Below are 13,933 nucleotides of genomic sequence, written 5' to 3' on the forward strand. Positions count from 1 at the left end.
TTGCCAATGGCCCATTCAAAAGTCTGGCCCACCTGTGTTGGACAGCAGATAGGTTCGAGTTGAAATTTGGGTTGAAATTCCAGCCACTGCAGAAATGGCCATTTTGTGATAAAACCTCTCACACCTGAAGAACCTCAGAGATGCTCTGGGTACCCAAAGAAATGTGCCTGCTTTCTCCTGGCCCCATCCTCTTCCTTCCCTCTCTCTGGTGCATCCCACCTCCCTGAACACTGCAGAACCTCAGCTCCTTGGGAGCCATCCCCAGCAGATGTCCCACCTGGCTGATGCAACGCCTGGGGTGACCTCACAAGGAAAGCACGTTTAAGGGAGGTGGGATACACAGTCTGCCCTCCAGCTCTTCCCCTCCCTCTCCTGGGACCCTGAGCCCTGGCTCTGCTCCCTGGCCTGCAGCCTCTTACAGCTCAGCCGAGCGTTTGCCAGGTTCCAGCAGGGCGCAATGCTCAATGTAAGCAGCCATTTCTCCTCCAGACAGATGTTTTGATTAGTGAATGACCACTCTGGCAACAGGCAGCTGTTTTCTACTTCTGGAGAGAGCAAGGATTTTTTATTATCTTTTTTTTTTTTTTTTTTTACCCTGTCAAGAAACTTTTTGCATCTGTTTAAACTCAGGGTCCTGGAAATCTGTGCATTCCCACCCCCAAGCCTCGCACACAGCCTTCTCCCATGGGGTGTCCCAGCTCTTCAGAAAGGCCTCAAACAGCCAAATTTTCTGTTTGGTTCATCTGCTTGGGCGAAGTTCACCTGCAGAACATGGCCTAGGAAAGCTGATAGATTCAGGGCAGACTTAGGTTGCAATGGAAATGGCAGGCTGGTCAGGATTGCAGCAAGGAATCCCAAAATAAGCCGATGGTCTCCAATCTCATTTCTGCAATGCATACCCCTGATATTAGCTGGAGACCCAGTGCTGGATGTATCATAGAATGATGGAATAGTTTGCCTTGGAAGGGACCTTAAAGATCATCCAGTTCCAACCCCCTGTCCTGGGCAGTGAGGGGTCTTCAGCAAGACTTTGGCCGCTGTTCTAGAGGATGGTGGCCGTAGCCGCCACCTTTTCCCTCTGAGCAAGACCTTCTGCATGGTCAGTGCTGTTTATAGCACAGCACACTTGTTTGTAACGGTGTTCTAACCACCTCCTAGCAACAAAGCCACTAATCATTTTTTTTAAAAAGATAAAAAGTACTTGACCAAAACCCAACAGAAATAGAAAACAGTCACAGTAGAAAACACTTTGGTAGCAAATCCTCATTCCTGTTTAAGTAGCTGATCTCACCAAGATCTTCAGTAATTCTTGGGGTTTGTGTCTTGCAGAGCAATCTAAGGGTGCCAGGCCAGGAAATATATTGAAGAGCTATTTTATTGAGGAAAAAGATAATTTAATGAATCTGGGATATTCCTAGAACTGGCAGAATGTTTTTTTTTTTTTTTTCTACTATACTTTTTTTTGTTCCTCGATGATGAAGAAACTGCAAATCTGGAATACTTAAATTATTGTATCCAAAATTAATTGATTTCAGCAATTCATTCTGGAAGGGGGAGGACTTGCAAAGAGAAATTCAGCATTTAAAGCCGTTCATAACTGGATATATTTTCAAAGTAATTTTTTCAGGGTTTTTAATGGCATATCCTTTTAAAATGTGTTTTCTTAAAAAAAGACATTCTGAAGTTTTAAAATGAGGTGAAGCATCTAATCTTGGTGAACTATGAAAACACTTTGTCGGGCCCGCCCCAGAATCTGAATGGAAAGGGGGCTCATTTTGTGATTTCACTGGGCTTGGGGGTTTTTTTTGGAGCTGCCCTCACAGTGAAACGCGATTGGCTTGCTTGGGTCTTAACCTGTTTTTCCATGGCAGTTTCATGGGGGTGAGGCAAATGATGAGCTGAGACTTCTGCTTTTCTGCTAGATTCTGTCTTGTTTTTTCCCCACACCGGCCCCTGCCATCCCAAGGCCGTTTTTCTGTGTTGTCCACATCCCTGTTGCAGAAGACATTGCTGAGTTTGCATCAGAAACAACTTCTGAACTCTCTTGCTCTGGTAGTGGAAACCACCCAGCAGCAGAAGATGGTGTGCCCATGGTGCAGGGCTGTTTACCCTAAAGATGAGATGGGCAACTGCTTGCAGTGTGTGTAGCTGCCCAGGAGCCTCCATCCTACCTTCTGATCTGCTGCATAAAAGGAGTGAGTGCATCCAGCAGGTCCAATTCGACACTGTCCTGTTTGCTTTAGCCCACCCTAGATACTCAAAACACATAGAGTGTAGGGGCGAGGCAGGTCTCCAAACACTGTGGTCAACAAAGACTTGTGTTTACCCCTACTGGTCCCCCTGGAGTTCCAAGTTCAGCTTGATAGGTTGCTCCTGTATGTTCTCCGACTCTCTTAGAAGATGGGTGAGTGACAGGACATTTAGTCACATCCTCTCCACCATGAAGGTGTTGTCCAAATGCCAGAGGAACCACTGCTGGAGCAGGAATTTGTGGTAGGATCTTCAGAAGACCTCTCCTTGACCCATTGTTACGGGAACATCTGTACCTGTATCCAGCTGTTTACTAGCCAAAATGTCACCTTAACTGCCCCTCTGAAGTATGCTAAAATTACCTTCTGTAAAACTGCAATATGGGGCACACAGCAAGTTTTTGAGGTCCTACAGAAGCATCCAGTGTTCCTGCGACCTACATATGTGTCTCACATGCGTTATGAGTTGGATGCTGCACAGAGCTCACCATCCTTGTGTCTACCGACTTTTTCAGCAAAGTCTTGCTTTACTCTCTTAGGAAGACTTCTGCATCAAATATTTTTACTCAAAAATTATCAGCAGCTAAGCTGGACTATTTTTTTGCTAAAACTTTTCAAGCGTACGGAAAAAGATTTGCGTTGCCTTAAATTTTTTTTGTTCCATTTTGATTTCTGGTTGCGTGAAAAGAATTTGTTTATAAAACTTCTTTTTTTGGACGCGAGTGAAGTTGAGGAAATGAGTTTTCCCGCTCTCAGTTATTAAAAATAAACAAATATTTTTAGATGCGAAAAAACTGTAAATTCGCAAAAGGAAATTTTCATGCTTTTCTCAGCTACTGTATTCTCCCCAGTGCTCCTTTTCACTGGGGGGAAAAAAAAAACCAAACAAACAAAAAACCAAAGTGGGGGAAAAAAACAAAAACAAAACCAAAAACAACCAAACAGACCCAACCCAAAAACAATAAAAATGGTTGTGAGTTACTTTTCGCAAAACATTTTTGGGAAACTAATTTTAAAAATCGTTATTCAGGACCCAACCCAAAAACAATTAAAATGGTTGTGAGTTACTTTTCGCAAAACATTTTTGGGAAACTAATTTTAAAAATCGTTATTCAGAAGGAGAAACTCTGTGGATCAACTCAACCACTTTAAAAAAAAAATAATTACTGTTTAAAAAATGAAAACTCCGCCAGCTGTGGGCTGGGAGCCCACCAGCAGCTCGCTGCATCTGACAATATTTGTCTGTGGTGCTATTTGGGGTTTTTTTTATAGCACCTGCTGGGAAGAAGGACATTTTTGGGAAACTAATTTTAAAAATCGTTATTCAGAAGGAGAAACTCTGTGGATCAACTCAACCACTTTAAAAAAAAAATAATTACTGTTTAAAAAATGAAAACTCCGCCAGCTGTGGGCTGGGAGCCCACCAGCAGCTCGCTGCATCTGACAATATTTGTCTGTGGTGCTATTTGGGGTTTTTTTTATAGCACCTGCTGGGAAGAAGGATGGTGGCGTTGGCTGCCGAAGGCTGCAGAGGCCACCTGAGGAGCACAGAAGGTGGATCTGGTAGGGGCTGTGAAGAGCTGCACTGACGTCCTCAGTGCGTGGGTGGGAGTGAGTGACCTTTGTGGGACGACTTTTCACCGGTTCCCTTTCCCACCCGTGCTGGGACATGCTGTTCACTTCTCTGTGCCACTTTTTGAACGGATGTGTCTCGCTGTTGGCTGCTGAAGGCTGCAGAGGCCACCTGAGGAGCACGAAAGGTGGATCTGGTAGGGGCTGTGAATACCCAGAGCTGCGCTGACGTCCTCGGTGCGTGGGTGGGAGTGAGTGACCTTTGTGGGACGACTTTTCACCGGTTCCCTTTCCCACCCGTGCTGGGACATGCTGTTCACTTCTCTGTGCCACTTTTTGAACGGATGTGTCTCGCGTGCACGCGTGCAAGGAGAAAGCTCAGCTTGTGCAAGCACGCAGAGAGGTGCCTCCAGCCTCAGCGTGGTGCGGAGAGGGTTGCAATGTCCTCCTGGACACAGGGGCACTGTGGGGAGATGCACGGATTAGAGCATGGTCTCCACTCCTCTAAAACTCTGTCAGAAGAGTTGGGATGGCCACAAGAGGTTGACCTTCCTGCATGACTTTTCTCACTCTGCTCCACCAGTGCTCTGACTGAGAGCACCTCAAAACCCCAAACCGTGCATCCACCATCCTGCTGATGGTCTATCAATCCTCTCATAAGATCAACCTGGGATCAGCTGGCAAGATCAACTGAGGCGTGCACGCGTGCAAGGAGAAAGCTCAGCTTGTGCAAGCACGCAGAGAGGTGCCTCCAGCCTCAGCGTGGTGCGGAGAGGGTTGCAATGTCCTCCTGGACACAGGGGCACTGTGGGGAGATGCACGGATTAGAGCATGGTCTCCACTCCTCTAAAACTCTGTCAGAAGAGTTGGGATGGCCACAAGAGGTTGACCTTCCTGCATGACTTTTCTCACTCTGCTCCACCAGTGCTCTGACTGAGAGCACCTCAAAACCCCAAACCGTGCATCCACCATCCTGCTGATGGTCTATCAATCCTCTCATAAGATCAACCTGGGATCAGCTGGCAAGATCAACTGAGGTCAGCCAGATCGACAACTGGCAGTTGAAGCATTTTGCTGACTCATGTCATGTCTCACGTCCCATCAATCTGTAGAAAAGACAACAATGGTTACGTCTGTATCTCCCATTCAGGGACAAAGTGTATCAAAGACCCCAAGATGCTCCAGTGAGAGCATCTAAGGAGGACCATAAGAAGGACCATAAATGGCAGACACTGTGCCTTTCAAATTGGTAATGAGTGACACCTAAAACTTGTTATCATCCAACCTGGACTTAAAATGGTATCTTGCAGTTCCCTGGGTGAAAAGGGAAGTCCATCCACTCTCACTTACAATCCTGGCAGATAACGCTCCTCAGAGTCAAAAATTCCAGCACAAAGCTGTCTTCCAGCAGTTTGCGAGTGGAAGAGCGGGAAAAGTTCACTGTGTAAATCACGTCCCACTGCATGACAACCAGATCTTCTAATCAAAGCAAACTCTGGTTGCAACCTGGCAGGGAGGCTGCCAAATGAGCATGAACTCGCTGCAGGAAATGCTGTGGCCAATTCAGGGGACGAAACTTCCCCTCCAACCGTGTTCTCAGTGCCCAGAATGGTGCTGAGACCTGGTTAGAGATGAATGGGTCATCTGTAAACTCAGGTCAGAGAAGAGCTGAGAGAAGTTTGGATGCTGAAAAACTTTTGATTGGGGAGTGAGGGAAATGTGTATTAGACGATCCTGAAATATTTCACCAACTTCTTCCATTTTACTCACTTTATCAGTGAAAATAAAAATGAGGCAGAAAGGAGACTATATTTCAAAAACATAACACCTTAAAATATTGGCATGGCTCTGTTAGAAACCTCATTACTGAGTCCCAGTTTTTGAAATATTAGATATGTGCTAGAAAGGAAAAAAAAAAAGTTGCTTTTACTGGAATATTTTTTTCCTGCAGGTCTAGTTTGCTGGAAGCTTTTTTTCAATACATCTGTTGGAATCTGACTATCACGACACAGACTGACATTTGGGGGGAACTGACTAACAACATTGGTCCCCAATCCTCCAGTCTGTGATTCTCCATGTTCATTGCAGACTTTGAGGTATTTTGGCAAGAACAGGAGTCAACGTGTCTTTGCTCAGCTATGAGTATTTGGGGGTTGTGTTCTTTGGGTTTTTTTTGGACATGTAGCCCACACTTTTCAATCCTTTTTGTTCCAAGCAGGAGCTGGGGCAGACTTTGATGTTGGATGGTGTAGATATCTTATATCCTCATGGCAACAGCACTTCATAATGCTGGCTTCAACTTTTTCAGGGGGCTGAGCAGCCTGAGTTTGCCATGGTTTGGCTACCTTGGCTACCCAGACTCAGAATTATGCTAGATTTATTGACTAGAGCTGAAATTACTTTTCTGGGCTGCAAATTAAACAAGCCCTCAAGCACAAGTGTAGAAACCCTAGTCCGAACCTGTGGTTAGTCCATGGAAAAGGCTTGACTCATTCATGTCTAGTGGTCCTTGAGATGCCCAGAAGGTCTGAGACACACACATGGGGTTGGGAAACATATGCCAGGATGTATGGGAGACCCACACTGTGTGGGACCCCAGAGCACATCAAAAGGTACATTGCGTATGGACAGCTGAGTCAAACCTTAAGCCCACACTTTACAGGCAGGAAGGATGCAAGATTTCACCATGATGGACTCTTCTTGCAGTCCTCCAAAGTGTCCCATCAGGTCCCATGCCTTCGTGGACAAGCTGAGTGTGTGTCTGTGCTGCTTAAGCACAAGGAAGGGTGGGACTGGTACCATGTAGATGGGTATCATGTCTGTGTGCTGCTCTTGCTGCATGGGAGGGACATGACCTGCAGAAGGCTCTGAGCAGCATGAGTATGGCTAGGTCTTGTTCCAGGGGCTTTGTGACACTCTTGAAGACCCGGTACATCTGAGCAGTTCAGCACAGGGATATTCCCATGATCTACACCTTTCTTTGACCCTCCAGCAGTGTACGCATCACCCAGCTCCGGAGCAAGTCTGCTCCATGCTGACTGGGGGCCTCTGCATTGGATAGGAGACATATCCAAAGCAGTCATTTGTGCTCATTTTCTTCTGGTGGCTTATAGTGTCTTTCTGAGCCTCATCTGCAAAGTGTGAAATGCCAGAGTTGTGTAGGAACGGAAACTGCGGGGTTCACAAGGTCCAAGGCAATAGGAGGACTGTAGACAGAATGACTTTAGACTCTTCTCTCCACTATCACATTGCCCTGCATTCTCATCTTCTCCAACTTGTTCTTTATCAGTGAGAAGACTGTGCCTGCTCCTTTTCCCAAGAGCAGTCTCATTAAAAAGTCCTTTTTGGTCTTCCTTCCAGGATGGGCTTGCTCTGGAGCAAGAATCAGCTGGCGCCCAATGAGAAACACGCTTCTGGAAGCAACCCAAAAACCAAGAGTAAACCTCCTCCCGCCCCACCCAAGGTAAGCCCGCAGCTTTGTGTTCTTTTGGGGTCCACCACATGTGTTTCTGTCTCCTAAAATTGGGTCACCAACTGGGTAATGTCATTTAAAAGCAGAAAACAAATGTTTATGCCAGGCTTAATACGGAGTGAACTGTTCAGTCAACACTTTCCTGCTCTAGGTTTTTTCTCCACCACAAAGGATGCCATTTTCTCTTTGGGGATAAGTTATGGCCGTGAATTCCCTGAGTGAGCTAGTGATGGTGGTGCTCTGAAAGGCTTTGTCATGTTGAGTTTGGCACAATTATTTGCGTGGGCTGGACTGTAGAGCAGTGTAGAGGACAGGGAGAGAAAGTGTGGAGCCCCCTACCCTGTGTCTCCTGCATGGCTTGGAGGTAGGTCCTCTGACCTGGTCCCTGTAGCTCTTAGACAGGTCTGCTGCCCTCAGCACTCCGCAGCCCAAGCTGATGTTGCTGACTTGCAAACGGCACAAAGATGGGTCAGATTCAGGGTAAGATTCAGAGCTGTAAACCGCAGTGGAAACTTTACCATCAGGGAGGACAAGAGGTTCACCAAAGAGGGTCTACAGCTAATCCGTGTTGGAACGGGTTGAGAATCAGGAACACTGAGCATTTCCTGCTCCCTTTGATTTCAAACGGCCTCTCCTTGCATGGACACAGATCAGTGAGACACCGGGGTCAGATTTAGGAGAGCTTAAATGACAGACACCTTGTTTAAACCTGGTAAATCACTTTATCTACCTGTCTGTTGCTGTACAGAGGGCAAAAAGTTGTTTTCTCTTTTCTTGTCCCTGTCAGCCCTGCATCCAGCAGCTACCCCAAGAGAAATTCTAGGTGCAACTGTCATGTGAAAACCATCCTGGGGCTTGAGCTCTGAGAGGGGGCAGGAATTGCCAATCATTGCTTTTGATGACAGTCAGTGGAGATATTTTTCTCTTATTTAGTTTCATTTCTGAATTCTGCCATAGTTATGAAGCCCAGTTTTCATGACAGCAGATGTCAGATCGACCAAGATGTCCTTTTCTTAAATTTCCTTCTCCCCGCTCACTGAAGAAGAGCTGCTATCAGTGTAAATACAGTATCATCCATCACCTTCTGATACTCATTATTTTTTTTTTACCACGGGCACTGAGCTCTCACATCTCAGGGGAAGTCCATATCTCTTTCAGCTAAATTAGAAAGGGCAGTGAGTGAGCAGAACTCCCAGCCCACGTTGCTGCTGAGTAGGAGTCAAAGGGTGGTATGGCTGGAAAGTGCCAGATGTTTTTAATTCAGTGTCTGTAGTTCACTCCTTTTACAAATGTATAAATAGCCCTGGCAGTGGTCAAACACCTTCTTTAATGACTAGGCACTGTGGTGCCTTGGGCTGACCACAGAACCGGCATTTGAAGTTGGGTAGAGGCCAACAGAGCCCACCTGGCCATGTCCATAGGGTTAATCTCTCGGCCCACAAATCCAGGTGGTTGCATCCCAGCTGCTGATTAGGAGTGGTCTGTGGTCAAATGGCCACTCCTGGGCTCTGGGCCAAACCAAACTAGCGACCACGCTGATGTTTTAAAAGCATGCCCAGAGGAGTTGCAGCACCTTGCTGCTCTTTAATTTGCTAATATAGCCACTGCCTCCATTTTTTGAACATCTCCCTGAGCAAAGGATGCTCCATGAACCTTGGGACAATTTTGGCAAAGGGTTTTCTGCTTCAAATAATATTGCAATTGTCATTTCTCAATGGGACCATTCACACCTCATCCTTCATTGATCCGAAATCTGGCATCTGTGAACAAGAGTTAGATAGAGCAGGGTCTAAACGACCAGGTAGCAGATTTATGCTTTTATTCAGAGGGGAGCCAACGGTTATTCAAGCTGACTGCCAAGACAGCTATGAGCACATCATGGCAAAATGTGCTAAAGCCATCACGACACACACAGAGCCAGATGCAGGGGCTGCTGACTGAATACAGTGGGCTCCAGATCAGACTCCCACTCATCTGTGAAGCCAAGAGCAGGTCTTCCTGCAAACACAGCAAAGTAATAAATGTTTTTTTTTGTTTTTTTTTTTCTTTCTTTCTATTTCTACCAAAGGGCAGACAGTTTATCAACGTCTCTCATCTAAACCAAGCCTCGGTACAAGGTAAGATTCTTAGCTCAATTGCTGTTTTCTTCACCTTCCCGTGGGGTTTGGTGAGGTGGTGGTCCCCCCAACAACAGGTCTTGAGAACACACCACCATGCTGCAGGCGTGCGGTTTCTGTGTTTTTTCGCTTTGCCTGGCGCGGAGTTTAGCAGCGTCTTTCGGAAGATTCAGTTCACACCACTTACTGTTCGTAGCTGCCAGTTTCCCCTGCTCTTCAAAGAAATTAAGGGGGGAAAGCACTCGTTCTTCATTGGCCGAGCAAAGTGAGATCTGAGACGTCCGCAGCGCGACAACTTGGGGAGGCTCTATCCAGCCGGCCAAAAATTTCAGAGGAAATAGCAGGCATCAGGGAGCCCAGAGAGACTACAAAGAGAACGAGAAGAAAGGAAAGAGTCTAAAATAGGGATGCACAGAGCCCCTGCTTGGAGGCTGTTTGTTAGTTTCATCCACCTCTGCAATTATCTGTGGGTCGCAGATGGCATTGGGTAGATGATTGCCTTTCAGCAGGAAGCCCTCTGCTACCTGTATTTCTGTCAAAGTTTTGCACATTAAGGACAGGGAGAGAGATAGGGAGAATTAAAACAGGGCAAAAAAATAGAGGAAGCTTAGAAGAAAGCAGTCAGCAACACACAAAAGTTCCTCATGGGGGTGAAAGTGTAGGGTTAGGGGAGACAGGACATGAGGAGGGGAAAAAGTGGGGTGACAAGTAAATAGGGTGGGTGGAACAACAGACCTAGGTCTTCTTAGGTCTTATGGGTGATGGTGGAGGGTCTTTGCCATGGGGCAGACAGAGGACCTGCTGAAACATCAAAATGTTCTTCAAACTTGATATTTGTTATGGAGATGAAATTGGTGGGAGGAGTAGCTCTTCAACCATCTGAATCCGGGTGCATTTCCGTGGAAGTACTGATTTTCCAGAAACTGGGCTTTTTTTTGCAAATCTGTGTTCATGGCACATTTCCAAGTGACCGTGCTCTCCTACCTCCGCAACCGAGCAGATGTCGCCAGTTTTTCACAGGGTTTTTATCAACCTTCTCACTCTGGTGAGAAGAGCAACAGAAGCTATCTTCAGGGAGGCGGCTTTTACTTCTGCTTCATGCCAGAAGGCAGAAGTAGAAAGATGCTAAAAAATGCATTAGGTACCATCTTAGCCATTTTCAGCTCTCAAAAATATTTTGGTTTGTTAGGTTCAGTTCCAGTTTTGGAGGAATATTCACACTAGCAGCCTGGGGAACTTCTTATTTTTCTCTACCAGTGTCCAAGTTTCCAGAAATGATGCTATGTCTGACTCTGTCCTGTGTGGCAAAATCAGCTGACAGGAACCATGCAAGATATTTGAGATATCCGAGTTATTCTCATGAAAGAAGGCAATTCAAGTGAATTGATAGAGAAAGCACAAAATCCAGGCAATTCAATCCTATTAAAAAAAATATCAAAGAGCTGAACTACATCCTGTGGGAGCACTTCAAGTTCAATCAGGCAAAATTATTGGCTATTGAAGTGTGAAATAATGTAAAATAAAAACCTTCTTTTTCTTTTTCTTTTTCTTTTTCTTTTTCTTTTTCTTTTTCTTTTTCTTTTTCTTTTTCTTTTTCTTTTTCTTTTTCTTTTTCTTTTTTTTTCATTCTTTACATTTTGATTTTTTTTTTCTGATGTCAGTCTTGTGCAACTTGTTTCACAATTTCAAGCTTTCACACCACTCACACTCTCAGATTTATTTATTGTTAACAAAAGTTTAATTCCTCCTGACATTATTTAGCTTAATGGAAATAACACAAAGGCAGGCAAGGAATATAAACCTCTGTATTTGGCTGCGGTGTTGGCAGCATCACCAATCCACTTTCCACTTGGGGTGGGTTCTTCCATCCTGTGAGTGTCTCTTTCATTTTACCCCGGTGCCCTAAGCACTCATGGTGTCTTTAAGGTTGGCTCCATGTCTCTTGAGGGTCAAAACTTACCTTTAATTCTGCACCTCTAAGGCTCCCAGCACAGCAAAGTCTTGGTCCATGGTGGTGGTTCCCAAACACAACAGCTCCATGGCTACAGCTGCTGAAATTCGCTGGCATTGGATAGCTGAGACATAGTATATAGGTAGAATAAACCCTTGCCCTTGCCCTGCCAGCTGTTCACAGCTGGATTTAAGTATGGATGGTGGAAAGAGCTGGTTGTTTTGGGTGCTTGCCCTCAGGCATTATAACAACCTGCAACTGCACAAAAAATTGGTCTCTCTGTGAAGCTGTTTCTTCTGATTGAGGAACCGCAACTTCTTACAGTTCTTTTCGCTTGCTTTTGGCTAACCATGGTAGGAACAGGACTGATTTTCAGGGGTGGGAGCAAAGCATGCTCTGGAAATTTAGGTATTTTGAGGCATCTGAAGATTAGTATCAAAGCCCTCAGTCTTTTTACTGTTGTTCCCTAAATACAGATTTGAGTTCGAAAGGAACTCTGTCAGAAACGACCTTCTGAGCTTAACTGGAAATAGAAGGGGTTGTTTCTATCAAAAAGGATGACTTTTCAACAAGAAATTAAAACTTCTCATCCAAAAATGAGCATTTCCAATCAAAAGCAAGAGGGGGAAGGAAGGTGAGCAGGAGTTGCCCAAAATGTTCAAATTTCCTAATAAAAAAGTTCTGAGTTTGGGTCTGATATGATTTTATGAGGACAGCAGAAATTATCTGCAAAAAATATCCAGTGTCAAAACACTAGGCAGAATGGTAGTTGGCAGAAAGCACCCTCATAGTGCAAGCCTGGATGTCCCAGGAGACATGTCCCATGCTGTCAGATCTGGGCTTGCTGGAGATGCACCAGTCCCAACCCATGGTCTTCTGCATCTCCACCAATGGGTTGTAATGGTGTTCTTCCTGGTGGAACAAGGCTGGTGTGCCATCAGCAGCTGTGTGCTTTGAAGGCACGCTTTTCTAGCACACCTTGGTGAACCAGCCCATGCCACCACGAAACAGAAAGCTGGACCCATTTTCAGCAGCAGGAACTCATAGTTCAGCGCACCCAGCTGGCCAACACACTTGCTGCAAGTTGTCATTTTCTCCACGACCATCCTAGCATGGCTCTAAAGGTCCTCTGGGGGACCTTGGCGTGGTCTCAGCCTGGCTCCATAGCCATGGGATGGTTGCAAAGACCTTCCATTCACGATGGGGCAGTGGTGGGAAGACTGTTTGAACCATTTCTGTTAAGCCATCAAACTGGCATTCAGCCTATGCAAACCGAGCTGGTATCTGAATTTCCTGACAGCAGCTCTGAGCCAAGATGCATTTGGCTGGCAATCAAAGTGTCCGGGCTGGTAGCATTATCTGTAAGGCAGCCCCGACGGCTTCTCTGCGGCAGGGGCTGGAGAGTCACTTATGACCTAACTTGATCAAATAGGCCAAGAAAGTATTATCCAGGCTGTTTCTTGGTGGGGTGACAGGCTCTGAGATGGGAAGAGTCTCTTTCATCATGAGATGGCAGGTCCTGCTGGCTGGAGCAGAGAAAGCTTTTCTTCTGGCTCACTTAAGTGTGCAGTGTTTCTCAACACGTGTGTTGAGAAGGGGATAAGAGATGATCGTAATTTTTTTTTCAGCATAGAAAACCTTTTTGTCCCTGCTATGTTTGCTCTTTTTCATTCTTCAGTCACTTCAACATCAAAACTACATTTTTCATTTTCTTTTCTGGGACACACAACCGCTCTGTGCTTGAAGACGTTCACACATTTGCTTCTATTTTTCAAAGCAAAAAGCACCACCACTGCATTATTTTACTTCCAAGAGGAGCGGGATGGCGCATGTGGCTGAACGTGTTCATTGTGGACACCTTGCAATAGGCACATGCCCAGAAGCCTTTCATGTCAGTCAGTGAAGCTGCATGATGACAACCTTCTCAAGGAGGCAACATGAGTTTGGGCGCGTCACTGATGCCAAATTGCTTTGAGATGCCTCAAGGGGAAGCCCCCAACCGTGAAAGCTATTTTAAGACTTCAAAGCCTTCTCCCTTGTGACTGATCATCCTTTTCCCCACACGCAGGAGAGAGCGAGGCTCTGCTGAAACTTCTCATGGATCTCCAAGTTCCTCCTCGCAAGCCTGAAAGGAACTGTTCAGGGCTTTGGTTTACAAAGCTACATTTCCACCCACGCTGACCCTTTCTCCTCCCTCCTCCCCAGTAAATCGCCAGCAGAGCAGCAGCCCGGCCTTGCACAGACACAAAACCCAAGTCGCCCCAGAGACATGTTATCTTGCAATGACAAAGGGCCAGTCTGGCTCTCTTGCTGGTGGCATTATTTGGAAAGGTCACACAGAGACTGTGGCTTGACAGTCTGTTTTGAAAAGTACTATTTATAGGCTGTCCATCACTCTCAGTGCATTAATTAGGCTCTGTACAAGCTAAAACATTTCTCCAGCAAATTATCTTTTTGTTCCTCTTCTTTTTCTTCTTTCTTCTTTTTTCTTTTTCCTTTTTCTTTTTTCCTTTTTCTTTTTCTTTTTCTTCTTCTTCTTCTTTTTCTTCTTCTTTTTCTTCTTCTTTTTCTT

The 13,933-nt window shown here is 45.6% G+C and overlaps 1 protein-coding gene across 1 annotated transcript in view; it reads left to right on the forward strand.

Moving 5' to 3' along the window:
- The window catches only part of BLK (BLK proto-oncogene, Src family tyrosine kinase), a 51,923-nt gene that overhangs the window by 10,758 nt on the left and 27,232 nt on the right, over positions 1-13,933 (forward strand). Inside the window, exons 2-3 of the mRNA XM_014948380.1 lie at positions 7,182-7,284; positions 9,362-9,410. Of these exons, the coding sequence (XP_014803866.1) occupies positions 7,183-7,284; positions 9,362-9,410 (151 nt within the window). The 5' untranslated portion in view covers position 7,182. The remainder of the gene's footprint in view (positions 1-7,181; positions 7,285-9,361; positions 9,411-13,933) is intronic.

This window comes from Calidris pugnax, unplaced genomic scaffold (genome assembly GCF_001431845.1).
Source record: "Calidris pugnax isolate Ruff unplaced genomic scaffold, ASM143184v1 scaffold140, whole genome shotgun sequence".
Lineage (NCBI taxonomy): Eukaryota > Metazoa > Chordata > Aves > Charadriiformes > Scolopacidae > Calidris > Calidris pugnax.